Consider the following 27,438-nt stretch of genomic DNA (forward strand, 5'->3'; position numbering starts at 1 on the left):
ACCTTCCCTCCATCATTGTCTCCAGTTTCCCACTCACCCCCCCAGTTGCTGCCTTAGCAGACAAAAAATAACTTATTCTGCTTGTTGCAACAGAATGGCTAATGGAATTATAAAAAAATACTTCAAAGAAAATTTGTGAAAATTGTTGTATCTCACAATGCAGTCATTAAAAGTCATTGTTTGAGGGTTTACTCAGCTGTTTGTTGCTAGTTGAGCCTTCTGTATTATTTTTATTGAGTTGGCTTCTGTGCTACTTTCCCGTCTACTTTGGTGTGCTCCTACTGGGCTGTCAGAATTGTGGGCTTGGGAGGTATTGCTCTAGATGCTCCAGGATCTGGAGAACTGGCCGATGAGTTTCAGCAGCGTGGTGTGGCTGCATCTCTCCTGAGATTAGTCGTGAAGATGTAAAGCTGGGCTGTGTTTACATGGTGGTGGCTGTGGAATGGGGTGACTGCTGGGACTTTGTTAGTATGGCGAGGGGAGACTGCCCATACCCACTTTGAGAAGACCCCAGAGTTTTCAACCCCAAAATAGTGTACCTGGAAGTTTACGCAGTGAAGTTGGGTCATTTGCATGTCAGCAGCTGCTGGGGCTTCACAGGTGGTGACTCAGCTGCCCTCCTCCCAAGGAGTTTTAGCTTAAAGACCTGTGTATCTATGAGATTTTTCCTTTCTTTTTTATTGTGAAGGACACACCTGGCAGTGTTCAGGGGGTTATTCTCGACTCTGCACTCAGGGATCACTCATGACGTTGCTCAGGGGTTCATACGGGATGCTGGGGATCGAACCCGGCTCAGTCTGTGCAAGGCAAACACCCTACCTGCTGTACTATTGCTCTGGCCTGTACCTGTCTGTGAGTTTCAGTGGCTTGGTTTGCATCTCTTTCAAGATGAGTTGTGAAGCTATGAAGCTAGGCCGTAGTTTACATGGCAGCTTTGCGATGTCCTTAATTTCATTAAATTTTTTATTACAATGTAAATATATAATACTAGGCTTCAGTTCCTCCGCCCCTCTCGGAGAGTCTGGCAAGCTACCGAGAGTATTTTGCCCACATGGCAAAGCCTGGCAAACTACCCGTGACGTATTCAATGTGCCAAACACAGTAACAACAAGTTTCACAATGGAGACTTACTGGGCCTGCTCGAGCAAATCGATGAACAATGGGGAGGACAGTGACAGTGATATGGGCAAGGTTTCATGTTAAACAAATAAAATCCAACACCACACCCTCCACCAGAGTGTTAGTGTTCCTTCACTATGTCGTAGTGTTTCATATTCCTTTTTGAGACCAATTCTCAGTATCTGTTGCCTTTGAGTATTTATTTCTTTACTACATTATTTATGTACCATATATGAGGGAGATCATTCCCTGTGATGTATCTCTTATGACAGATGAAGAAATCAGAGGCAGAGAGCTGACATGAACTTGGCTGGGATTCCCACAGTCATGGGAAGCTGTGTCCCTGGGGGTATTTTGAATTGGAGCACTCCTCTGTAGCTTTCATGTCGGTGGGATGTTCAATTGGTTAATAATTTAATTTGTGTTTTTTTTTGGGGGGGGACACATCCTGAGGGTTTCCTCCTGACTAGATGCTCAGGGGTCTCTCCCATTGATGTTGGGGTCAAACCAGGGGCTGCTGCATGTGAAGCATGTGCTCAGCCCTTTGAGACATCCCCCTGGCTGCAATAATTTAATTTGTAAAGATGAAAGGGAAAAAAAATCCTGAACGCCTTTCCAGATGAAGATTTTGGTGCATAGGTAGTAAGTGTGTTGCTGTTAATTTTATGGCAATTTAAAAATAATTTTTAAAAAATTCTAGGTCATTTCTTTGATAGAAAGTAATTCTGTGGTGATCATACACGGTGCCACAGGGAGTGGCAAGAGCACACAGCTTCCGCAGTATGTCCTCGACCACTACATGCAGCGCTCCACCTACTGCAACATCGCCGTCACCCAGCCCCGGAAGATTGGGGCCAGCAGCATCGCCAGGTGGATCAGTAAAGAGCGTGCCTGGACTTTGGGGGGCTTGGTGGGCTATCAGGTGAGACTGTCAGAAGGAGTCCCCTCTCCACGCTCAGTCTTGAGTTGTCGTGACTTGGTTATAGGTGGTGGTGGTGATTTTCAGCTGAAACAAGTAGAAGCAGCTGCTTGTTTGTTCTTCTAGAGCAAGCACGTAGGGCAAAATTAAAAATAAAATCATAAAACTCTGAACTTCTTAAAAAACGCTTTAATTTCAGTAGAAAGAAGTGAGAATTGTCATTTGAATTTTATTCTTTTAACAATATATTTGAATCCGGGACATGTCTTTGATTATGGTTGTTTGGACATAAAAAAGAGTCAGTAAACTAGCTGTAGTATAGAGTCAGTATGACTCCCCATACCATTTTACCACCCCAAAAAAGAAAAGAGAAGATGAAATGGAACTTGAGAACTAAAATTTTACTTTGTGCCCTATTTTTTTTATGTGTGTGAATTATAGTGTTTTTAAATCACTTATCTCAATTATAAAGCAGACAGAACTTTTTGGATAGTTAAATGTGAAGCATTTAAAACCAAAAAAAAAAAATTTCCTTTTCCTTCTGTAGTTTTCTTTCTTCTTTTTTCCTTTCTTTTTTACCTTCCTTTTCTCCCTTCCTTTCTTCCTTTCCTTTCCTTCTCGTTTCTTCCCTTCTTCCTTTCCTTCCTTCCTTTTCTTTTTTTTGTCTTCCAACCTGTGGAGGAGGCCAGGGCCCCCATTGGTGATTTTCAGCTGGAGTGGAAGGGCCTGAGGATGTGGTGCTCAGCCCTCCAGTGCCGGGGATCACAGGATTTTGGCGTGCTGGAGGACTCCCAGGCTGTACCTGGGAATCATGTGATGCCAGAAACTGAATCTGGGTTGGCATATGCCAAGCGTATACCTCAATTATTATGCTATCCCCTGATCCCTTGCCCTCATCTTTTGGAGAGACTTGCAGTCAGTGCTCAGATCGCCTGAGAGCTCTTCCTAGTGAGTCTCTGGCAACTGGGCCAGCAGTTCAATGCGAAAGTCCCAGGAAGTATTGCTCAGGCCCTGTGGTGCCAGAGATTTACTCAGGCTGCCCTGTCCTTGGGGATCTCCATGGCCACACCTGGTAGTGCTGGGCATCACCTTGGTCTCGTGCCTTGGGCTGAACCAGGACCTGCGGTATGGAAGGCATATGCTGTATGCTGTACTCATTCTCTCCTGCCTTTTCCCTGCTTCAGGTGGGGTTAGAGAAAATAGCAACAGAAGACACTAAGTTGATTTATATGACAACTGGGGTCCTGTTGCAGAAAATTGTCAGTGCTAAGAGTCTGATGGAGTTCACACACATCTTCATTGATGAGGTGAGTGCTGCTTCTTGAAGAGGTACCTCATTTAGAGTAGGGGAGGCAAATGACAGCCCTGACAACAAATCTGTCATGGTTTTTGTGCATAGTGTTGCACTGGAACCAGTTTTGCTCTTTTCTGATGGCTACTGAGCTACAGCAGAGGAAGTGCTGTGTGTTCTAAGATGTGCAGCACACTCTGCATCTCCTCGGGGCTGGGGAGCACCAGGCAGTTCCGAGACCCACCTGTGAAGATGGGGTGGGGAAGGGGGACAGCATCTTTCAGGACAAAAAGCAGAGCAGACCCAAGATTTGATACATCATCATTCTAAAGAGTACTGGGAGCTTTCTTTGCCTTTCCCTTCTGGAGTTTTCTCATCAAGGGTGGGATATTTAATTGATTTAGTGACATATTTTTTTGAGGGGAGGAGATGCAGTAAAAAAGGAAACTCACTACCAAGGGATCAGGGAGACAACTCAAATGAGATGTCTTCTTTGCATATGAGAACCCTTGGTCTGACTCCAGGTCTGCATGGAACTTTGAGCACTCCGGGAAGTGTTCCTGAGCACCTTGATCAAACAAAAGCCAAAATAAAACACTTCGAGAAGTTTTGAAAATGTCTCCACTCCAAACTCTGTGCTGGAATGGCAGAGAGAGTTGGTCTAGTGGCTTCTCCATGCATTCTAGGGATACATTGGGTCTGGTTCTGGTGGCTACAGTGACACAGAACACTCTTGGTACTGAATTGGCAAGACCAGGAATGGTAAACACGACTGCCAGGGGTGCCCAGAGAACAGTACTCCCCACAGGCCTGGGTGTGCTCTGTCCAGTGACATGCTCTCAGGAGGAGGAGCTCTGAACAGAGCTGGCTTCGCCCCAGGCATGCCATGAAGTCTAGCCGCCTTGGGCCGTGGCGGGGTGCTCTGCTTACTGCCATGTTGGGGTGCCCCTTTTTATCTTGTAGGTGCACGAGCGAACTGAAGAAATGGATTTCTTGCTGTTGGTAGTCCGCAAACTTTTACGAACAAATTCACGTTTTGTCAAGGTAAATTTGTTTTATGAGTAACAAACACATAGGCCTAAGATGCATTATTTGCCTTTATTTCACTTTATTTTATTTTGCATTATTTGATATTCCAAAAACAGTAACAATTATTTCATTATTTCATTTTATTTTGGGTTTGGAAACTATACACAGTGCTCGGGGGCTACTCCTGGCTTGGTTCTTGGGACAGTATAGAGTGCCAGGGATTCTGGGGTTGGCGGCAGGTGCCTTACCCCTGTGCTGTGCTGTCTCTCTGGCCCTGTTTCTCTTCTTCATTTTAACAGGTATGTTTGGAATCGGAGACTCTTGACATTTGTTGTGTGTTGGATTCTGACTCTTCTGTTCAGAGGAGAAAGGCACGGACAGGCTAAGCTAGGCAAGGGTTTCTGCTCCTGAGGTGGTGTTGACATCATCTGCCCAGCTTGGGAGCAGAGAGCCTTGCAGATCAGGCTTCCATGGGCCCTCCTGCCTGGCAGGGAGGGAGACACATGCCAGACACCGGGGCTCTTAGGACTGACTTGCTCTCACTCAGGAAGCAGTCGCCTCAGTGAGCTGTTTGTGGGGCATTCTTCTTCCTATCTCACTTCCTCCACCTGGGAATGGCCAGCTCCTCCCCTGACCTTTGTAGCGCTTGGTCTTGGCACTCTGGGGTGGAGCGACAGCACAGCGGGTAGGGGGTTTGCCTTGCACATGGCTGACCCGAGTTCGATTTCTCCGCCCCTCTCGGAGAGCCGGGTAAGCTACCGAGAGTATCCTGCCCACACAGCAGAGCCTGGCAAGCTCCCTGTGGTGTATTCGATATGCCAAAACCAGTAACAAGTTTTTGTTACTGTTACTGCCTCCACGCAAAGTTTCTTTAACCAGTCATCTGGTTAAGTAACAAGTCTCACAGTGGAGATGTTACTGGTGCCTGCTGGAGCAAAGATCGGTGAACAGCGGGAGGACTGTGGACAGTGGACAGTGGTCTTGGCACTCCAGGGAACTGTGAAGTGAATGAGTATTGACTGTTTGCATCCTCTTTTGGTTCTTAAGCGACACGCTCAAGATTGGTCAGAGGTACAGGCCCTCCTTTTTCCCACGGACACTCCCGGCAGAGTTCCACCCTGAGACTACAGTCACACTTAGTGGTGCTTGGTGATTTGGGGTCTTTCTTGATAATCATTTTAAGATTTATTTACCTTGTGTAAGATAATTGTTTGAGTTATTTTCGGCTTTTAGCAGTAAAGTGAGTTTAGGGCTTTAGTGTGTCTCATGAAGATCATTCACCCACTGAGAACAGTGGTGAGGAGGTGAGGAATTCAGTGCCTGTTCCTTGGCTAGGTCAGTCAGTGTCACTGTTTTTGAAGTGAATTCAATGTGTGAAGCAAGAGACTATCTACATGTAGATGCCTAGAGGTTGTGTGGAGTTGGCCTGAGGGAGAAGGCGAGTTCTTGAGAGCTTGGTGGGAAATACCAAATCCCAGAGCTGTGCTGCTAGTTAAGAGAGCTGCCATCAGCCTTCAAAGGCAGCTGGACCTCAGGCCACCTCCTCTCCCCACCTGAACCCCTCAGGTCCCCCAGACCTGCTGACCAGACTGAGTATGTACCAGTCCTAGGCAAGCAGCTGTCTGTCCAGCTGCTGGAGTGGGGTCTGAGGCCCCCTGGGTGTGGTGTGAGGCTGGTGACTGAGGGGAAGGGAACCCTTGTGATCCGGAGCTGGCAGGATGTGGCATGGCCCTGGGGCAGATGGGGGCAGGGACACACACTGCCCAAGAAAGCCCTGCACCTCACTTCACCTCTGAAGCCCATGATTGTCTACTGGAAATGAGTCCCCTGAGGTCACTTTCCCACCCTACGTGACTTCTGGGAGCTTTGCTTCCAACCTTGGCTACTTGCCTGTCTGTATTTGCCATTTGTCTGCAGGGCTGGAGGGGAAACTAGAGGTACTGTTCTCTCTCAGTGCTGCTACCAGGGCTGTGTTTCTGCTCAGGCCTAAGTTACCAACTCCGAGTTGTTTTGTTCTTTTTTCCTTTTTTAAATTACTTTTTATTTAAAAACCATGGTAGTGGTTTTTACTTGTTACTTGTTACTACCTCCACTACCCAGCCGCCACCACACTCCAGGACACTTTCCGGACCCGCACAGCCGCAAAGTAAAGCGGCCGCGCGACACATCATAAGACACTAAATATCCATTTTCCAGAATTGTCGTACCATATTTGATAGGGTTCAAATATGGCAACTCCTACGAGGGTGATTAGAGGTCGCCCCAAAAGCCTCTATCCCTCTCGGAAAGACTGGCAAGCTACCGAGAGTGTTCCGCCCACACACGGAAGAGCCTGCCTGGCAAGCTATCCGTTGTGTATTCGATATGCCAAAACCAGTAACTACAACTGGTCTCATTCACCTGACCCTGAAGGCTTCACCAATATGGCAGCATTGAGAAGGATGAGAAAGGAGAGGCCAATAAAATCTCAAGGCCGAACTAGGCTGCCACAACGAAGGAAGACAAAAATGATCGTCTGTACTTTCAATGCACGTACACTAGCATCAGATGCATCCATCGAGGACCTGATGGTACAAGTGCGAATGATCAAGTACGACATCATTGGTCTGACCGAGACAAGAAGGCACGAATCTCACCATGCCGTTTTCGACACTGGAGAAGAATTGTTCCTCGGAACATGCGATAAAAGAGGTGTCGGAGGTGTCAGTGTCCCTGTCAATACAAACTTGGCCATGAGCATTGATTCATTCAAATGCCTAACAACCCGAATCGGACTTTTACATTTGAATAGATGTGGCTCACTGCCGGCAGTTTCTATCTTCATTGTCTACATACCAACATCTCATTATGATGAAAGAGAAATTGAGAAGTTCTACATGGAGCTGGAGAAGTTCTATAAAGAAGACCACACCTTCTACAAGATCATTGTGGGTGATTTTAATGCCAAGATAGGACCGAGAAGATCAGCTGAAGAACTTCACATCGGGACCCATGGCCTAGAATGGAACAAACAGGGTGAGAGACTTTTTGAGTTCATCATGTCGACCAAGACCATCCATGGTAACTCACAGTTCCAGAAGGCAGAATCTAAACGTTGGACATGGGAGTCTCCCAGTGGACGATTCCACAATGAAATAGACCACATCATATTCAATCGACGGTTTTGCCTGACCAATGTCACTCTTGTCCCAAAATTCCGAACGGGATCGGACCACCATCTCCTTCGTGCAAAATTCTACTTCACACAGCGGGGAGAAAGGGCTGCAAAGTTTAAAAAGAGAACTCCCAGAACGACCACCAACTGGGAGCTCTTTAGCACTATTGCGGCAACATGGGAAGATGCCATTGTGGGCAACATTGATGAGGAATAGGATCGACTGGTACAGCACCTCCATGAATGTATGAGGAACGCCAAGAGACAGATAGCCACAAAACAACACCTGTCTTCGAAAACTCTTGAGCTATTCGCCAGCGTGGTTTGGCGCATGCCTCAGGCAACCGCAAGCTAACATCCGAGCTCGCAAAGCAGTGCAGAGATGCGATCAAGGGAGACCTCAAAGAGAGAAGAGCAGAAGTGCTGGTAGATGCGGCAGAAGCCGGGAAAAGTATTCGTAAGGCCCGCCTGTCCTTCGCCAACTATAAGACCAAGATGACTGCCCTCCGACGTCCTGATGGATCCATCACATTCTCCAGAATGGCAATGGAGAAGATTATCCATGACTTCTACTCAAATCTCTTCGATAGCCATGTCCACTTGCCGACATACCAAATTCCACAGGAAGGATATGTCGTTCCCAACGTTCTCCCTTCCGAAATCTGACACGCCATTTCGCCGGTAAAGAAACGAACAGCACCCGGCCCAGACAAGGTCAGACCTGAACACCTGAAGAACCTGCCGTCAGTACTCATCAATACATTGGCTCCGCTCTTCACTCGCTACCTGTCTGAATGCAAGGTTCCATCCCAATGGAAAACCAGCAGGACCGTACTACTGTTCAAGAAGGGAGACATCCATGACATTGGCAACTATCGCCCGATCTGCCTATTGTCTGTCATCTACAAGTTGTTCACTCGAGTCATCCTAAATAGGATTGGCAGCACACTAGATGAAGGACAACCATGCGAGCAAGCCGGGTTCTGCAAAGGATTCAGCACCATCGACCATATCCACACAATAACCAAGCTCATTGAGGTTTCTTGGGAGTTCAAGATGCCGCTCTGTCTAACGTTCATTGATTTAAAGAAGGTCTTTGATTCTGTTGAGATGGAAGCGGTCATTGAAGCCCTAGCCAATCAGGGCATTCAAGCCCAATACATCAGGATCCTCCGTGAGCTGTATTGCGGATTCACTACCAGGATCTCACCATTCTACAAAGAAGTAATCATTGATGTCAAGAGAGGGGTGCGGCAGGGTGATACCATTTCACCAAAACTCTTCAGTGCCACCCTCGAGAACATCATGCGATGACTGGAATGGGAAGGAATGGGAGTGAAGATAGATGGTCGGCAACTACACCACCTCCGCTTTGCTGATGACATTGTTTTAATAACACCAAACATCAGCCAAGTGGCACAAATGCTGGCCGACTTTGACCGTGAGTGTGGAAAGGTAGGACTACAGCTGAATCTTACGAAGACAATGTTTATGAGAAACAGCCTCGTTCCTGATGCTCCATTCGCTCTCAATGGAATGACCATCTCCGAATGCAACAGCTATGTGTACCTAGGTCTAGAAGTCAACATGACAAATGACCTGGCACCCAAGCTGTGCAGGAGGAAGAGAGCGGCTTGGAACGCCTTCAAGAACGTCGAAGAAATAGCTAAGAGGACGAAGAACCTCCGGCTCCGGGCACATCTCTTTGATTCCACTGTTCTTCCTGCATTAACATATTCCTCAGAAACCTGGGCCCTACGTAACAGGATGAGAATGCTATTCGGGTCTCCCAAAGAGGAATTGAAAGAGCTATGCTTGGAATATCACGTTTCACTCAAATGAGAAGAAGAATCTGGAGTTACAACCTCCGTCGACGATCAAGAATCAGGGACGCTGTCTCGTTTGCCAAGGTGTCAAAAATCAGATGGGCTGGTCACGTAATCAGATTTAAAGACGACCGCTGGACTAGAGCTGTTACCAACTGGATTCCACAGGATGTCAAAAAACCGTGTGGCCGCCCACCTACCAGATGGTCAGACTTCTTCATCAAGATCATGAACGATCGGTTTGAGGCTCTTCATGTTCCCAGAGCGAACAGATGCCATTGGGCTACACTAGCACGCAACAGGGACAAATGGAGAAGTTACTGGTGCCCGTTCGAGCAAATCGACGACTAACGGGAAGTTAAGTGATTAAGTGATTAAAAACCATGATTGACAAAGTTGCTCATTGTACAGTTGTTTCAGGCCTTCAGTGCTTCAGTATGACCAGTGTGACCTTCCCTCCACCAGTACCCCCAATTTCCCTCCCAACCCCAACCTTCCCCCTTCAGCACATAACAAATTGACTTTATATTGCTTATTCCAACAAAACTTTAAGAAATGGCAGGTAGAATGATCAGAAAATAAACCTGTAAGGGCCAATTTGTGATTACGATATGGTTTTGGCCCATGTCACTGTCTACATGCAGACCCGTGGATGATGGTGGGAAAAATTAATTGACACCACCTACTACAGTATAACAAAATGCCTATGATCATTTACATATTTAAGTTTTCCATTCTGGAATCTAAAGCACATTGTATTAAATTTTATTTTGTACTTGGATCTCATTATGGTAATAATCATGTCTCACCTGTCAGCTAAGTTTTAAAGCAATTCTATATTAACATATTTCAAATTTTAAATGAAATGGGTAAAAGCTACATGTGTAAATTTCTCTCCTATACTTTATATAAGTACTGTGGTTTACAGAGTTATTAGTTTTACAGGCATTTAATATTCCAAGACCAACCCCACTACCATTGCACCTTCCCTCCACCGTTGTCTCCAATTTTCCCAACTGCCCCTTAAGCCTGCCTCCATAGCGGGCCCTCAGTAATTTATTTTGTATTGCTTGTTATCAGTAATTTTCTGACAGAATGATAAAATGTTTCTTTAGAAGAAAATTAGTGTAAATTGTTGTATCGCACCATGAAGGTATTAAGTCCTTGTTTGAGAGATTACTAAGAGGTTAAGCTTTCTGGGTTTGTTTTGTTAATGGAGATGAGTTGCCTTCTATACTACATCCATCCAATCTGGTATGCTACTACTGGTTTATTAGTGTTGTAGAGACTGAGATGTTGTGCCTAACTCCAGTTACAAGTCATGGAGGGTGGCAGCAGGCAGCTGTGTACCAACAGTGTGGGGCAGATGAGGCCTCGTGTGCCTCGAGTGAGGATGCTCTGGGCTCCTGGATGGCACCATTCAGTAGTTTCTGTTGGCAGACCTGCAGCCTGCAGTCCACCTGGCTTTGTTGGGCTGGGCCTGGCCTGCTCCTGCTGGTTCCAGGTGGTCCCTCAAAGCAGTGGTTCTGCTGTCATTCATTCTAGGTGCCTCCTGTGCATGACTTGGCCCAGAGCTGCTGGAGCCTTTGTCTTTCCACTTCCTCCTTGCTGGCTCACCCTCATTTTTGCCTGGGACAGCTAGTAATTTAATCAGTTTCAGTGTAATTATCTGACACAGTTTTTCCTTTATATTTAAACAGTTATAATTTGTTACAGGTAAGTTTTTCATTTGATGAAATAAGGAGAAATAGTAAAGTTGGTATCTCTTAAGCCTAGAGATGAAATCAAGGCATTCTGTAATAATCTTGAAAAATATTCTGGTAAGCCTGGAATTTTGTTTTATTTTGTATTTTGGGCTTTACCCAACTGTGCTTAGGGCTTACTTCTAGCTCTGGGAATATGTGGGATATCAAGGTTGGCCGCCCACTGCTCACTGTACTATCTCCAGCTCCCCAAGCCTGGATGAAGTTTAAAGTTATTTTACTTTAGTTTTGCCTTCCTGACTGTTTTGTTGATCTCAGTGGTTTCTCTGGTTCTGCAGGTGGTCCTGATGTCAGCCACCATTAACTGCAAAGAGTTTGCTGATTACTTTGCTGTTCCTGTTCAGAATAAGATGAACCCTGCCTATGTATTTGAAGTAGAAGGAAAACCCCATTCAATTGAAGAATATTACCTTAATGATTTGGGGCACATTCATCATAGCAGGGTATGCTGATTATATTTCAGTTTTTAATCAAACACCATGATTTACAAAGTTGTTCATAATACTCTTGTTTCAGGTATTCAGTGTTCCAGCACCAATCCCACCAGTAGTGTGACCTTCCTTCCACCAACGTCCCCAGTTTCTTAGCCACCCACAAGTATCCCCCCCATAGCAGGTGCAAAACTGTATCTCATAGAGGTGTTATTAATGTCGTTGTCTGAGACTTTACTAGACTGGCATTAGTTGAACCTTCTGTGTTACAGGTTTTGCTCATTGAGCTTCATGGGCTTCTATGAAACCTTTGCAACTAATTTGTTGTGTTCCTGCTGACAGCCAGTACTATTAAGTTTGGAGGTCTCACTCGGCCGCACATCCCAGGAACCATGGAACTGGGATGATTCAGCAGTGAGGCATCTCAGAGATTAGTCATGGAGCTGGGAAGCCAGAAGTTCATATGCAGGAGGAGGTTGGGTGTGGGTGGGTCACTGGGTCTTTTGGTAGTGCAGGGACCCAGCCTATGTACAGCCCAAGAAAACTCCAGATATCTTGGCCCTGGAGATTGGGGGTGCCCAGGATGACTCAGCAATGGTGACCTAGTAGTACTTTTTTTATACAGCAGATATACCCTTATATTTTATGAAGCCTGCTTTCGTGACCTACAACTGAAAGGTTCTGTTGGAACTTCAAACTGGAGCAGAGAGATGGTGAGAGTAGGACCGGAGGAACACAAGAGGAAAGAAATGCCTGGGTTTACTGATGCAAACTGTGAACATGGGAAGCACTCATGGCAAATCCATGGAATAATTACTCGACAGTTCCATACTTGGTCGATGTTAAAGTTTGTTAGATTTTTATCAGTTGCATAATTGTGGATACATTTGGGGATGGGAAGTAATTTTATTTCAACTTTTATTTGTATTAAACTTAATTTTTTTCCCTTTAAAAAATATTTAGGGCTGGAGAGAGAACAAGAGGGTTATGAGCATGAATCCTGGTTTGGTCCTTGGCATTACATAGGGTCCCCTGAGCACTGCCAGGAGTCACTCTGAGGACAGACCCAGGAGCGGTCCTTGACCATAGCCAGATGTGATCTAAACTCCTCGTAAAACAACATCAGTAATAACAGTAACCCATTCATTTTTAAATTATTTTTATTTTTATTTTTATTTGCAGTGCTGGGGATTGAGCCTGGGGCCTTACACACTTGAGGCATGGACTCCATCCCTGAACCATGTCCCTTGCCCTATGCTAAATTTTTCTACTGTAACTTGTATTGGTAGGTTGAAGGAGCGGTGTATCATGATGAAGAATTGTGACAATACATTCTTTTATTCTTACTATGACCTTTTCCTTTTCTTGCCTTTTATTGCTGCTGTATTAGGGCTTACTCATACTCTGCGTGGTTCTGAGTTTTCACATTTGCAGTGGTGGTGTGCTGGCACTTGTTCTCATCGGGGTCATGCTTTGGATCATTCTTTAGTGCTTGTGGGAGTCACACTGTGGGAGTTGCACATGAGCTGTGGTACTCATGCCTCCTAGCAGTAGTGACTGCTGGAGGTCCCAGACTTGGCCGTAGTGCTCACACACATCAGCCTGTGCCTGAAGATTGCACATGTGTTTGCGGCCTCCAGGGTCAGAGAGGAGAGCTCACCCCAAATGTGGAGATGCTGAGGGTTGAACTCAAGGCCTCAAGAATATAGAGCAGGCATTTTGCCTAGTCATTCCCTCCTTCACACCCCTAACATTCTTTTGGGGAGAGGGCCCCTCCCAACAATTCTCTGCCGGCCAGACTAGCCTGTTCAATGTGAGGCTACTCCTCGGACCCTGAGGTACTGGGGTTTACCTGAGTCACTGCAGGGTTCTCTGAGGCTGCACCTGCTGATGACGCTCAAGGGACCATGTGGTGGTAGGGATTAAACCTGGCTTGGCTGCATGCAAGGCCCTAGTATCTGTGCTATCTCGCTGGCTACCCTGATAGTCAGTTGATGAGAAGTTGCTTAAAATTTGTAGAAGTTGCAAATCAAAAAGTCTAAGCAAGCATGATACGTTTTTCTTCTGGGAATGGGGTGATAGCACAAGGAGTAGAGCTCATTCCTAATAGGTGTATAAGATACTGAGTTTGAGCCCTGCCACCAAAACCCAGACAAATCTTCTATTTTCTGTAAGCCTAGCTTCCCTACAACAGGAGGAAACCACTGCTGCTACTTTCATAAATCTTCATGCTTCTACACACAAGTGAGGAGGTGTGTCGTCTCCATTTCCTAGAAACTGCAGTATCTCTTGGCCACCCTGCTTGTCTGGCTTCCCTTGTCTTAGACTTTTCCGCCAGCCCCTGGCCCCGCCCTCTTCATTACTGCATATTTTTCATGGAGCTGCTGCTCTGGGCTTGGCGCTCCGATTTCTGAGCTCCTTGTTAAGAGCAGTTGTGGGCCTGGAATTGGCCCTGTTGGTGTTTGGGGCATAGATCCTCTAGTGGGACTGCTGTCCTGGGCCTGGCAGGGCATTGAGCGGCACCCCTGGTTTGCCCCCTTGTGACACCCAGGCTGTTTCTGGACATTCCCTGGGTAGTAAAATGCTGCCCCACCCCCAACTCTCGCTGACCTTTGTAAAGGCATACCATTCTAGACTAAAGCTTCGTAGAAATGGAGTTGTGGGATCACAGGGCCTGTGCATTTGTAATTTTGATGCTGACGAATTGTTCTGAGTTTGGCATTTATTAAATCAGTTTGTTGTGTGAAATGGTATTCTTGAATCCAATGCGTTGAATGTTTCATTTTGTGTAAGTAATTCTAACATTTCAGAGTCAAAATTAACTATTGAAGGATATTAAAATGTAGCACCTCTTTTTACCAATGACAGTGTTTCAGAAGAACAGGAAAGTCAGCAGTTCATGGTGAGCAGCCGTTTCCCCGTCTCTGGGCCTCCCGAGCTTACATGCACTTGGGAACAAGTAACACACGCCGCCTTGTTCATGGTAGGGAGGAGAGGTGTGCGCTTGAGAGAGTGCATGTCTTCAGGGCCAGGCAGGACGTGACAGGAATGACATTAGCTGGTTTCTTCTTCCAGCTGGCCTGACATTTGATCCGTTCCCACTAATTGCTTCCTGGTGGTCTTGGGGCTTATAGATGGGGAGAGGATTCCTGGGCACATACCATGGAGCCGGGGTGGGCCTTCTGAGTCCCTCAGGTCAAGGCCACCCGCCCTGGTCTCCTGGGTGGCTGTAAGTAGAGGTGGGGTTGAGGGCTGGTTATGTGTCACAGACAAGACAGCTCCTTGTCTTGGCATGACTTAGGAAATGACCAGACATTGGAACCCGAAGTGCCTGGGGACTCTTCCAGTGTCTGAGTGCCAAGTGCATGTTGTGTGTAGCTCTCCAACATAGAGTCTCTGCCTTCTGTTGTGTAGTTTGTGGTTTCAGAGGAACTTTGTAAACATGTCCAGGTTAGCCTGTTTCCACTGCTGCGGTCCTCTTCCCTAAATCCTTGGTCTGGAATGACATAGGAGACGCACCCTACCCTTCGTGGATTGGGCACATCTCCAGTTTTCCCTCTTGCCCTCCCTTCCACATCGGCACCATTTCATCCACTTGTTCTCCTCACCTTGCAGACCTCTGTCTCTTAGTCTTTGTCCTTATCATTTGGGATTTGGGCCATACTTGGCATAATAAATGGTTCCAGAGGTCAATAAATGTTTCCAGGACTTTGAAACGGAACCGTTGGGATGCGAGGCAAGCTCCTACCCCTGTTTTCTCTCTCCTGTCTCGAGACAGAACTGAGTCTGTTTCCTGGTGAGAAACTCCCTGGATCCCAAGCTTCTCTGACTCTTGCCAACCTTGGTCTGAACTTATAGCATCTTTCTCTGTCTCCCACATCTTGTCCTTCACCACAGTCTGGCTTCACTGCCCAGGCGGTGCCTGCAGTAGTCTGAGCAGTCTCCAGGCTGGGATACTGAAGACTCTTTGGTTTCTGGGAATGTCCCTCCTTGTGACTCCTGGTGCCCTCCAAATGCTCTGGTGTCCCAGTGGCTTGTGAAGAGCCCTTTAAGTTCTTTATTTTCTGTTCACTTATTTTTTTTTTTTTTTGCAATGCCAGGGATTGAGCCCAGATCTGATACATGCGAGGCAGGTATTTTACTTTTGAGCCACATACCAGCCTTTAGTTTCAACTTTATTGCAAAAGCAACACCCTGGGGAAAGTCTCATCATTGTCAAATGTGCACTCTGATGAGATTGTGAAGTGAATGGCTGTGACCACCGTCTGGTCCAGCGGGAAACAGTGGCCAGCTGACCTGTCCCTACTGTGTCCAATTAGGTTTCACAGAACCTTTCAGACCTGTCATCATCCCATTCTCTATAGGGTGCGATCACCAGCACTGCCTCTCTTGCTGCCTGTGTCACCTGGGACCTGCTGTCTAGTCTGGGTCTGGCCATCCCTGGTGCACTGTGTTGCTGAGGCTACCCTAGAGGAAGCACGTTTATGTGACAGCAGTGTTGCGGGCTCGTTCTAGAACTTGGTTTGGTTCCCTGTGAATTGATGATGGCTGCTTATTTACAGGAAAACAATTCCAGAAGCATTTGGAGTCTAATTGTTGTGGCTCGGAAAATCTGCCTTTTCCCCCTCCATCTTTTATGCAGCTATTATGGTAATGCTCACTGTCTGAATAAAGTAACAAAATAGGCTAAAAAATATAAAAATGGATTTATTTATTTATTTTTCAAATTCATTGAAAAGCATATATTTATGTTGGAAGGATGGTGACAGTGACATTATTCAGATACATGTTAACTAAGTTCTCTCTGGCAAAAATAAGAAATGATTGCCTTTCCCCCCTGAAGACTTCTTTTCCTGTGTGCTTCACAACCTTCATTCTGGGGAAATACACCCCAGTAAGTATAAGAGTAGATTTGAAAAAGTTGTGACGTAACTGCACATGGACGCTCTGGAGTGATCCTGATGCAGAGGTAGCGCAGCAGTAATTCCAGCCCTGCAGAGGCACCTGAGTGATGTTGAGTGTCTTGACTGTTCGGCTTCATCCTAATACAATTGAAAGTGCGGGTCTTTGTGGATATATCTTCCTGTGAGTAGCAGAGACAAAGGAGAATTGAGACTTGAAAGCCACCTTCCTCCAGGTGATGGTGATGATACAGGCTCATGGCAGCCAGAATTTGATAGATGAAGAGCAAAACTCTGAGATCAGAAACACCCTCCTGAGTTTATGGACATTTCATGCTACTTACTCTGGCTTCAGAGCCACTTTCTGCTGGTGGGTTCCTTCTGTGTTGGGACCCTCACTCCAGCCCGGGTCAGAAGTGCCCTGAGTGCAGGTCTGTCAGGGCCTTCTGCTGTGCTTGACCCTCAGCAAGTGCGTCAGCCAGTATGAATTACCCAGTGCATTGCTTACAGTGGTGACGAAAACTCCAGAATTTTCTGTTTAAGTATTACAACTTTTCTCCTTTTGTTTTTAGCTTTCTCCACATCTTCTGGAAGAGCCGGTGATTACTAAAGATATCTATGATGTTGCTATCTCCCTAATTCAGATGTTTGATGACTTGGATATGGAAGAGAATGGGGGGTAATGTAACAATGAAAAAATGTTATTCGCCTTGAAACTTTTTAGTGTTATTTTCCCCCCTGGTGCCAGAGACGGAACCCAGAGCCTCATACATGCAAAAACCTTGTTTCACCAGCAGTCCCCCTTTTTAACGTTCCTAGAATATTAAGATACAACTGTAGATACTTCTCTGTAGTTGCTGTGTACATTTAAACATAAAGTTAGGGGCCAGAGAGATCGTACAGAGGGTAGGGCACTTGCCTTGCATCCAGCCAACCTGGATTTCATCCTCGGCATCCCATAAGGTCCCTTGAGCACTGCCCTGAGTAATCCCTGAGTGTAGAGCCAGGAGTAACCCCTGAGCACCACCTGTGGACCAAAAACTAAATAAATAAGCTAAGTTAATATCTTGTAAACATTTTACTGGCAATCTCCACTTCAGTTAAAGCCATGCTTGAGGCAGTTTTAAGAGCAAGAACACTGGAGTCTATAGACGGTCCTGAGCCGGGAGACCCGCGGTGGGCCTTGGAGCCTGGGGAAGTGTCTGCCTTGTTTGGCTCATGGCATGGGGTCTGCTCCACACGCTCCCCCACTGCATTCCAAGCTCGTGGGCTAACAAGCCCTTTGAAACCTGGAGCGCTCCCTTGTAGGAACAATTGCAGGTCAGCCCTAAGTGCTGACTTGAGTCTCAAGTTGAAGAATGCGCCACTGCTAAGAATGTCCTTGGTGCTCCTGTGACTCTGGTCAATCCTGTTGAAACACTGGAGTAGCACACACAGAGAACACGCATGGCTCTGGCAGGGAGCGCTGAGCCTCGGCCTTAGATGCACAGGTCCCTGTCCCCCGGCAGGTGACTGTGATTTGTGAGCACACATAGAAGACCAAGATACCTACTACCTTACTGCCCTCTAGACACACCCCTTCTAACCTAAGGGAATTAATGATCTGATTTTAGCTCTAGTTCTAAGCTCCCTGGGCTGGAGCGATAGCACAGCGGGTAGGGCATTCGCCTTACAAGCGGCCAACATGGCCGACCCGAGTTCGATTCCTCCGCCCCTCTCGGAGAGCCCGGCAAGCTACTGAGAGTGTTTGATATGCCAGACACAGTAACAACAAAGTCTCCAATGGAGACGTTACTGGGCCCGCTCGAGCAAATCGACCTTTATCTAAGCTCCCAAAAATGGTCATTATTTTTATTAAAAAATGATAGGGATTTTCGGCTTGCATATATGTATATAGTAAATATATAATATATATGTAATGGAAGTTATTTGGTTTTGCATCTTGGACTTTTTTTTTAAATTCTCAGTAAGTTTCTCAGTTTTTATCTCTGTTTTACTTTTATTCTTCTTTGGTTTGGGGGCCATACTCAGCTGTTCTCAGGGCTTACTCCTAGCTCTGCTGGGGGATCATTCCTAGTCATACTCGGGGTGTCTAGTGCTGGGAATCAAACATGGGTTGGCCACATGTAACGCAAGTGCCTTATCTGCTGTACTATTGCTCCAACCCTTTCACCTTTTTTTTCTTGTTCCACACCTTGTTGTGCTCAGGGGTTACTCCTGGCTCTATACTCAGGAATTACTCCTGGTGAGCTTGGGGGACCATATGGGGTGCCAGAGATTGAACCAAAGTTGGCCATGTGCAAGGCAAACATGCTACCTGCTGTACTATTGCTCTGACCCCTCCATTCTTTTTATATTTTCCTTTTTTTTTTGCCACAAACACCAGAGCTTGGGAATTATTCTTGAATAAGTGTTACTGGGGATCAAGCATAGGACTCCTGCATCCAAAGTTCTCTAATCCTTTGAACTATTTCTCTAGACCCTAATTTTTAAGACCGAAACAACTTTGGGGTTGGAATGATAGTATAGTGGGTAGGGTCTGTGGCCAACCCAGGTTTGATCCCCGGCACCCCCATATAGTCCCTCAAGCCCTGCCAGGAGTGATCCCTGAGTGCACAGGAGTTTGAGCACTGCCAACTTTGGCCCCAAAACCAAACAAATACTTGTACATGCATGTATGATATATGTATGGCACTTTCCCTTTGTATATTTTGATGGTACAGTCTGGTGGGCTGGAGTGATAGCACAGCGGGTAGGGTGTTTGCCTTGCACGCAGCCAACATGGCCGACCTGAGTTCGATTCCTCCGCCCCTTTCGGAGAGCCTGGCAGGCTACCAAGAGTATCTCGCCCGCACAGCAGAGCCTGGCAAGCTCCCCGTGACGTATTCGATATGCCAAACACAGTAACAACAAGTCTCATGATGGAGACGTTACTGGGCCCGCTCGAGCAAATTGATGAACAACGGGAGGACCGTGACTGTCTGGTAGTCTTTTATTATGGTAACAGATGCCTTTTGGTCTAAGGGTGAATCTGTGGGTGAATCTCCCCTTCTGGCCTAAGGTAACTTTCTGTAGCATTCTTTCGGGAGGTGGTGTGGGGTTTGGGGCCACACCTAGTGATCCCTGGCTCTGTCCGGATTATATGTGATCCTGCATCAGAATGGAGTCAACCACATACAAGCGAGTGCCTAAACCCCTGTGCTCGCTCTCTCCCTGGCATTCTTTTTATTTTGTTTTTTTATGCTGAGCCTTATTTATGTGAAGCTCGTGTCCTGCCACCACTGACCCTGGTTCTGAAGACATGGACTCTCTCAAGCGCACACCCTGGAGGTAGAGATAGGGGTGAGGCTGGTTAGTTGTTCCAGAGAGACAGTGCTGAGGGATCCCAAACAGGAGAGCTTGTAGGGCTGTGCTGGCGTCTATGCCCTATGGTGCTAGAGACTGAGCACTCAGCCTCCACAGGCTGGGGCTGGCAAGGAAGATGTTGTTGCCCCTGAGTTGTCCCTGCGCCCCATAGTCTTTGTTTTTCCTCCAGTGTAAGAAGTTACGGACTCTTATCGTTTGGGATGCTAGTAACTGGAGACGCGGCTTCTTCCCTCTTGACCAGAGTAGGTTAAGGTTGATGAGTCATGAGATTTTCAGAGCCAGGTTTTGTCTCATTGGGGTCGACGTTCCTCTGTTGTTTTTCCTTTCTCTCTCATTTCCACTTCGTCTTCATGAGTCTCGGCAGAACCTCATGTTGCATCCAGACTGTACCTGGGAACAGCAGCTGCCGAGGAGGGGTGGGGCAAAGGCACATGTCCATGTCTTGGCTCTCTTGCCGAGCGGCATGTCCATGCTGGAGGCTTGTTTCTTGACTGACCCCCCAGAAGGTGGGACATCTTTGTCAAGTCCCCGCTGTTCCCCACCTTTGTGGAGCAGGACCCGGCACACAGACCAACTGACATGTTTGTGGAGTTTACAGTAGCAGAGGCAAGAAAATCGTTTAAGATAAAATAAATAATTTCTAATAATAATTTTGGCTCTTTGAAGTTTAGTTATTTTAAACGTTTTGTGTTTTAGGACTCTAGACAAGTGTTTCTTAGATAGAGGCCATATGGGATAATCCAAGGGGCTACAGGTGGATGAATTGGATGAATGGGGCCAGCAGGCCGGACAGTGGGGACACACACAGAAAGGAAACAGATTTGGAAGGAGGCCACAGCCTAGATTATAGTAATTAGATTCAAAGGAAAACTTAGCAAGTAATGTTGTTACGGGTGAAAATAATGAGAGTCTTGAGACTTGGAACCCCCAAGGGAACATGGGGTCTTGATAAGAGTCTTAAATTACGGGATTTTTGTTTTCATATCCAAGAAAGAATTTTATGGGCTGGAGAAATAGTACAGTTGGGTGTAGGGCACTTAGCTGACAGTGGTCGACCCAAATTTGACCCTTAGAACGCCACAGAGTCCCCTGAGCTTCAGGAGTGAGCCCTGAGCCCTGCCGTGTATGGCCCCAACCCCCCAACCCCCAAATGAAAGAACTTGATATAGGATGATATAGAAGAACTTGATAAAGTAAGAGCCTTCCATGATCCCTCTTTGGGAAAATGGGGGCCGTCTTTGCCTCAGTTAATGTTTGTACACTTTTCTTGTATATTTCAAACAGGAACAAGACCTGGTCAGGTGCCCAGTTTGTGTCAGAGCGAAGCAGTGTGTTAGTGTTTCTGCCAGGTGAGTGACATTCTGCCGTGACTTGGAATTACAGTGCTTTGGATGGAAATCAAGTTTAGCGCGTACTAAAAAATAGCATTTACCATGTGAGTTATTTGCTCTTTTTGAACTGGAGAATGTGGATAGATGTGATTCTCAGTTTGACTTCTTGCATGAACTTTATATTGCTAAAAAGATTGATAGCACTGTAACACAGACCTCCTGTTGTTCATTGATTTGCTCGAGCGGGCACCAGTAACGTCTCCAGTGTGAGACTTCTTACTGTCTTTGGCATATCAAATAATCTCGGGTAGCTTGCCAGGCTTTGCTTGCGGGCAGGATACTCTCGGTAGCTTGCTGGGTTCTCTGAGAGGGGTGGAGGAATCGAAAACAGGTCGGCCATGTGCAAGGAAGACACCCTACCGACTGTGCTATCGCTCTAGCCAAAAAATAATAATAATAAAGTGTTTAAATTTTTTTTGAAGTGTCTAAATTTTTAAGAGATATCACTGTCACTGCCATTGTCATCCTTTGTTCATTGATTTACTCGAGCAGGTGCCAGTAATGTCTCCATTCGTCCCAGCCCTGGGATTTTAGCAGCCTCTCCTTACCCGTTTTTCCCAACGCTGCCATATTGGAGGCTCTTTCAGGGTCAGGGGAATTAGGCCTGTTATTGTTACTGTTTTTGGCATATCAAATATGTCATTGGTCGCTTGCCAGGCTCTGCCATGCTTTCAGAATTACTGGGGAAAAAATAATTGTTCAAGATTACTTCAGCTCTGTGTGCAATATAAGAACATAAAATTGTGACTAGACAAAACAAAACAGAGCTGCCCTGCTTTTAAGAAGCAGCAATAATCAAAGAGGGAAAGCAAGGATGGTTCTGCAGCACAGAGCGCCACGTGGGTGCCGAGCTCCGTCTGCGTGGTGTGGGGTCTGGGAAGCCCAGCCCACCTGGGTGCAGGCAAATGCCACAACTAAAAGTCGTGACTGCCAGCGAGAACCACTGTAAGATGTGAGAACATGGAGACCAGGAGGTGATAGCCCAATAATCCTCAGCAGCTACGAAGGGACGGGAAGGTGAGTGGATTCCACAGAACCGTCGAACACAGTGACTTCTCCCAAGATCCATGCAGCAGAACTTGAGGTTCAACACCAAAGTCTCTCTTCTGTTTATAAAAAGAAGTAATGGGTAGACATAAACAGTGGCAGCACAGGGACATGACTTACAGACAGTGCTGTGGGATTAGGCTCCCAGAAGGAGAGGCAGCATTTTAGAGGCCACTTAATCTTTGCAAACTGCTCGTGTGGCTGTCACCATGCCAAAAGCCGACACTTCACTTCTGGCTTCTTTAAAGGCTCAGATGGAAGTACTGTTGATGACAGTGAGAAATAACTCTCTTATTGCTGACTGCCCACATGAAAGTGTGGGGAAATTTAAGAGATATAATTATTTGTTAGTTTCAGCTATGGGGGCTGGAGTGATAGCACAGCGATAGAGCATTTTCCTTGCACACAGCCGACTTGGCTGACCCGAGTTCGATTTTTCCGCCCCTCTCAAAGAGCTGGGCAAGCTACCGAGAGTATCTCGCCTGCACGGCAAAGCCTGGGAAGCTCCCCGTGACATATTCGATATGCCAAACACAGTAACAACAAAGTCTCCAATGGAGACGCTACTGGGCCTGCTCGAGCAAATCGATGAACAACGGGAGGACAGTGCTACCGTGCTACGGGTTCAGCTATATGGTGTGATGGTGTAATACTTGAATATATTTGACAATAAATCTAGTTAATGCCCATCATCATACAGTTAAAACTTCGGGGTATTTTTTGGGGGGGGCCACATCTGGCAGTTCTTGGGGCTTACTCCAACTCTATTCAGGGATCTTTCCTAGTGGCACTCAGTGCCCAGGGTCCACACTTTGTACTGGAGATCAAACAGGTTGGCCTTGTGCAAGGCTAATGCCTTAACCCCTGTGCTATTTCTCTGTCTTGCAAAACTTATGGGGTTTTTTGGGGGGTGGTTGGGGGGAGAACTATTCTTGTGTTGTCCTAGGTGCTCTGTGTACCCACACCCAGCATGGTGCTGGAGGGGCAAGGGACCTTCAACCCCGCCCCACGCATGCAAGGCAGCCGCCTCTGAGCCTCTGGATTCACATCCTTGGACCTTGTGGTGAGATCTTTCCCGGTCCACTTTTTTTTTGCATCAGTCAAAAATAGAATTGAGGATCAACTGTAGTCACCATGCTGGATCCAGAACTTGCGTTTGATTTTTGAAGTTAGTCTAATCACTCTCTAATTTTGTAAATAAGATGGACTTTGTTGGTACTGAAGATGTGAAGAAGTGGGAGGGTCCGTGTCTTGCATGTGTGAGGCCACTTGAGGCCCACAGCAATAACAGAAATGGTTATTTTTAGGTTTGGTATTTCATGCATATGGTTATAAATGTGAGGGTAATGTCACCATCTATTATTAAAGGTTATTTAACAGTAGTATTGCTCTTGTAAATATATGAGACTCTAGGGCATTCCTTTCTCATTATTTGAGAAAATAGAGACTTAAAATTACTGGGGATATTTATGATTATGGTTTCAGAATGGTGTTTTTGTCATTTTGCAATAGCTTGATGAAAACTCTTGACAGTTTAAATATTTTTGTGGTAGCCCGTGTAAGTGGTTAATACTGATACAGAACACAGCAGGAGAAAGGCGACTCAGTTAATGGTGGAATGCGGTGAAAGTTTGAAATCGCTCACAGTTGCTTGGTTGGATTGGTTTGTAGCTGAGTTAGAGGGTGGGGATCTGTACCCCCCACCCCCCGCGTCAACTTGTTCAAGACTCCGCTATATGCTGTAGCGTGGTAGAATACCTAACATGAGAAGTAAACAATCACTTCTAAGTTCCTTGTCATAGCTTGTCTGTGTGCACATATGGGGATTCAAGTTTAGTGTTTAGCTCATTAGTTATCTTTGGTTTTTCCTCATTGAGTATAATGTTTGCTGTAGATTTGTGGGCTTGTGATGGCTATATTGAGGAAAGTCCCTTCAGTTGTCATCTTGCTTACGGGTTTTACATGAAAACCCATCTATCCTGTCAGGTGCTTTCCCTGCATCGATTTATGTGATTTTTACTTTTTTTATTGATAAGGTATATTATGTTGATTGACTTGCATATGTTAAACTATTCTTGCATCTCAGGATGAATCCTACTTGGTCATAGTGTGTGATCTTTTTGATGAACTTTTAGATTCTTTTTGCTGGTATTTTGTTGAGCATCTTTGCATCTGTGTTCATCAAGGATAATTAAGCCCATAATTATCTCTTTTTTTTTTTTGGTGGTGTCTCTGTTTACTTTTGGTTACAGGGTGATATTTGCTTCATAGGAGTTGTTTGGGAGTGTTTTTGTTTCTGCAATTTTCTGAAAGCCAAAAAAGAATAGGCAGTATGCCTTCTTTAAAGGCTTGAAAGAATTCATTTGAGAATCCATCTGGGCCTGGGCTTTTATTTTTGGGAAGATTTTGGATTTCAGTTCCAGTTTTCCATTTCAGTTTCTTTGGGCTTATTATGGCTCGCTCTCTCTCTCTTCTTTCTCTCTCTCTCTCTCTCTCTCTCTCTCTCCCCCTCCTTTTCCCTCTCCCCTCTCTCTCCCTCTCCTTTCTCTCTCTACCCTCTCTTTCTCTCCCTCTCTCTAACCCCCCCTCCCTCTCTACCCCCCTCTCTCTCTCCCTCTCCCTCCTTGATATGGTTCGTCAATGTTGTTTATTTTTTCAAAGAACCAGCTCTTGGTTTAATTGATCTTTTGGGTGGATTTTTGGATTCCAGTTAGTTCATGTCTGCTTTGTTTTATTATTTATTTCCTCCTGCCAGATTTGGACGCCTTTTATTAGAAATTTTCAAGTTTCTTAAGTTTTGCAGTTAAGTTAGTTATGTGGGTCTTTTCTTACTTCCTGATAAATGCCTGCTAAGCAGTGAACTTTCCTCTTAATACTGCTTTTGCTGTATTTCACAAGTTCTGGTAGTAAGGTCCTCATTCTCATTTGTTTTCATGAATCTTCTAAATTTCCTCTTTGATTTCCTCTCATGACCCACTGGTTGTTTAATTTCAAGTAACAAGTTGTTTAATTTCCAGGTGTTTGATTTGTTTCTTCATTTCTGTTTGTGATTAACTTCTACTTTCAGTGCATCATGGTCTGAGAAAATAATTGATACGATTTCTAAGCTCTTGACTTTGTTAAGGTACTTTTCATGTCCCAGCATGTGTTCTTTCTTGGAGAATGTCTCATGTGCATTGGAAAAGAATATGTATTTGGCCTTTTGGGGATAAAAAGTTATGCTCACACATACACACACATCTTTCTACATATCTTTATATATAGATGCTAGCCACCTCTTACATTTCCTCCTTCATGGAAGTATTTTCTTGCTGATTTTTAGTTGACCTGTTAAAAGGTAACAGTGGTGTTGAAGTTTCCAGCTACTCTTGTGTTGCTATCAATGTGTTGCTTCAAGTCTATTAGCAGTTATTTTAAATTTTAAGTATTTTGCTGGTCCTTCATTAGGTGTATATACATTTAGGAGTATGAGTTCTTTCTGATGTATATATCCCTTGATTATTAAGAAATGACCTTTGCTGTCTCTTACAACCTTTTGTAACCTGAAATCTATATCATCTGTTACTAGCATGGCCACCCTTGCCTTTTTGAGGGGGGTATATGCTAAAGTATTCTTGGCAAGGGGCTGGAGCGATAGCACAGCGGGGTAGAACATTTGCTTTGCATGTGACCAACCCGGGTTTGATTCCCAGCATCCCATGTGGTCCCCTGAGCACTGCCAGGAGTAATTCTTGAGTGTATGAGCCAGGAGTAACCCCTGTGCATCGCTGGGTGTGACCCAAAAAGCAAAAAATAAATTAAAAAAGTATTCTTGGCAAGGCATTCATTGAGTTTTTTCCACTGTGTTTCACCATTTTGGGGAGATCTGGAGGGTTTCTTCCAACCTTTGATTCTGATTCTGTGCTTGTTCTGTTTAAATTTGTTTCTCGCAGGCAGTAGTGTGCTGGGTTCAATTTTCTGATTCATTCTGCCACTCTGTGGCTCTTAATTGGTGCATTTAACCATTGACATTGAGAGAGATTATTGTCAGGGAGTTTAGTGCCATCATTCCGCTGGAGTCTGGTGTGTCCATGGGACTCATCTTAAAATAGCCCCCTAAGTTCTTCTTGTAAAGAAGGCACCTCCTGATTCTGAAGTTCCTGAGTTGTTTTCTGTGAAGTTGTGTAATAATCCTTCAAATCTGAATGAGACTCTCTCGACGGGTAAAGTATTCTTGGTGAGGCCTTCATTTCGTTGAGGTGTTTTTTGTTTGTTTTGTTTTGTTTTGTTTTTCCCACCATATCCTACCCACCATTGTCTTTGGGACTAGAGGGACTAGAATGTTTCATTTGATAAATCTGCTGTAAGGACGCTCCTTTGTATATAATTTCCTTCTTTGACCTTGCTTTCAGTATTCAATCTATATTTTTGTCATTCTGATGAGGATGTCTTGGAGTCTTTTTATTTGGGTCTCTTTTAGATGGTACCTTTGGGCCTCCTATATCTGGGTGCATGCGTTCTGGGAACTTCTCAGTAATTATGTCTTTGATGTTTGTTGTTGGGCTTGCCTTCTGCCCCTCTGGGGCACCTCTTGAATTCATCCCAGAGATCTCTTATCAACTATTCATACATTTTGAGGGTGTTTTTCCATCTTCTGCTGTTTTCTAGAGGTTTTCTGTACCTCATCTTGGAGCTCACTGATTCTGTCCTCAGCAGCTGTTACTCTACTGCTGAAGTGTACTAGTGAGTTTTTCATTTCACTTTCCAAGTTTTTCACTCTGTCATTTCTATTTGTAGTTTCTTTATTTTTACTCTCTTATGTTTTATTGGTAGTTCATTTGATTGTTTCTCTGAACTTCTTAAATATGCTTAACAGTTCCTCTCTAAATTCCTTCCTGAGAGGTTATATGGCGCATTGCTACTGGCTGAGTCTTCGAGCTACATCTTCATTCACTAGGCCTGGTGGGATTCTGCACCACTTCCCCATTGTCACCTGTGCAGTCTGGAGTTGTTTTTTGTATGTTGTTGTGTGGTTAGGTGACTACAGTTAGGATGTCTTGATTGCTCACGGTGAGTGATGGATAGGTGAAGAGATGAAGAGATGTAGTTCTCTTTGCGGGCAGGGGGAGTTGTAACCTGGGGGACAGAATGACAATCCTGAGTGAAAAACAGTTCCCTGACGCTGCTGCGTGTCCTCAGTTTTCTGGGGCCGGGCTCAGCAG

The 27,438-nt window shown here is 45.5% G+C and overlaps 1 protein-coding gene across 1 annotated transcript in view; it reads left to right on the forward strand.

The window, feature by feature from the left end:
* Positions 1-27,438, forward strand: part of TDRD9 (tudor domain containing 9) — a 90,738-nt gene that overhangs the window by 17,911 nt on the left and 45,389 nt on the right. The window contains exons 4-9 of the mRNA XM_056113745.1: positions 1,820-2,041; positions 3,223-3,345; positions 4,293-4,373; positions 11,380-11,544; positions 17,006-17,112; positions 21,084-21,148. Coding sequence (XP_055969720.1) covers positions 1,820-2,041; positions 3,223-3,345; positions 4,293-4,373; positions 11,380-11,544; positions 17,006-17,112; positions 21,084-21,148 — 763 coding nt within the window. The remainder of the gene's footprint in view (positions 1-1,819; positions 2,042-3,222; positions 3,346-4,292; positions 4,374-11,379; positions 11,545-17,005; positions 17,113-21,083; positions 21,149-27,438) is intronic.

Source organism: Sorex fumeus, unplaced genomic scaffold (genome assembly GCF_029834395.1).
Source record: "Sorex fumeus unplaced genomic scaffold, SorFum_2.1 ptg000022l, whole genome shotgun sequence".
NCBI classification, from domain to species: Eukaryota; Metazoa; Chordata; class Mammalia; order Eulipotyphla; family Soricidae; genus Sorex; species Sorex fumeus.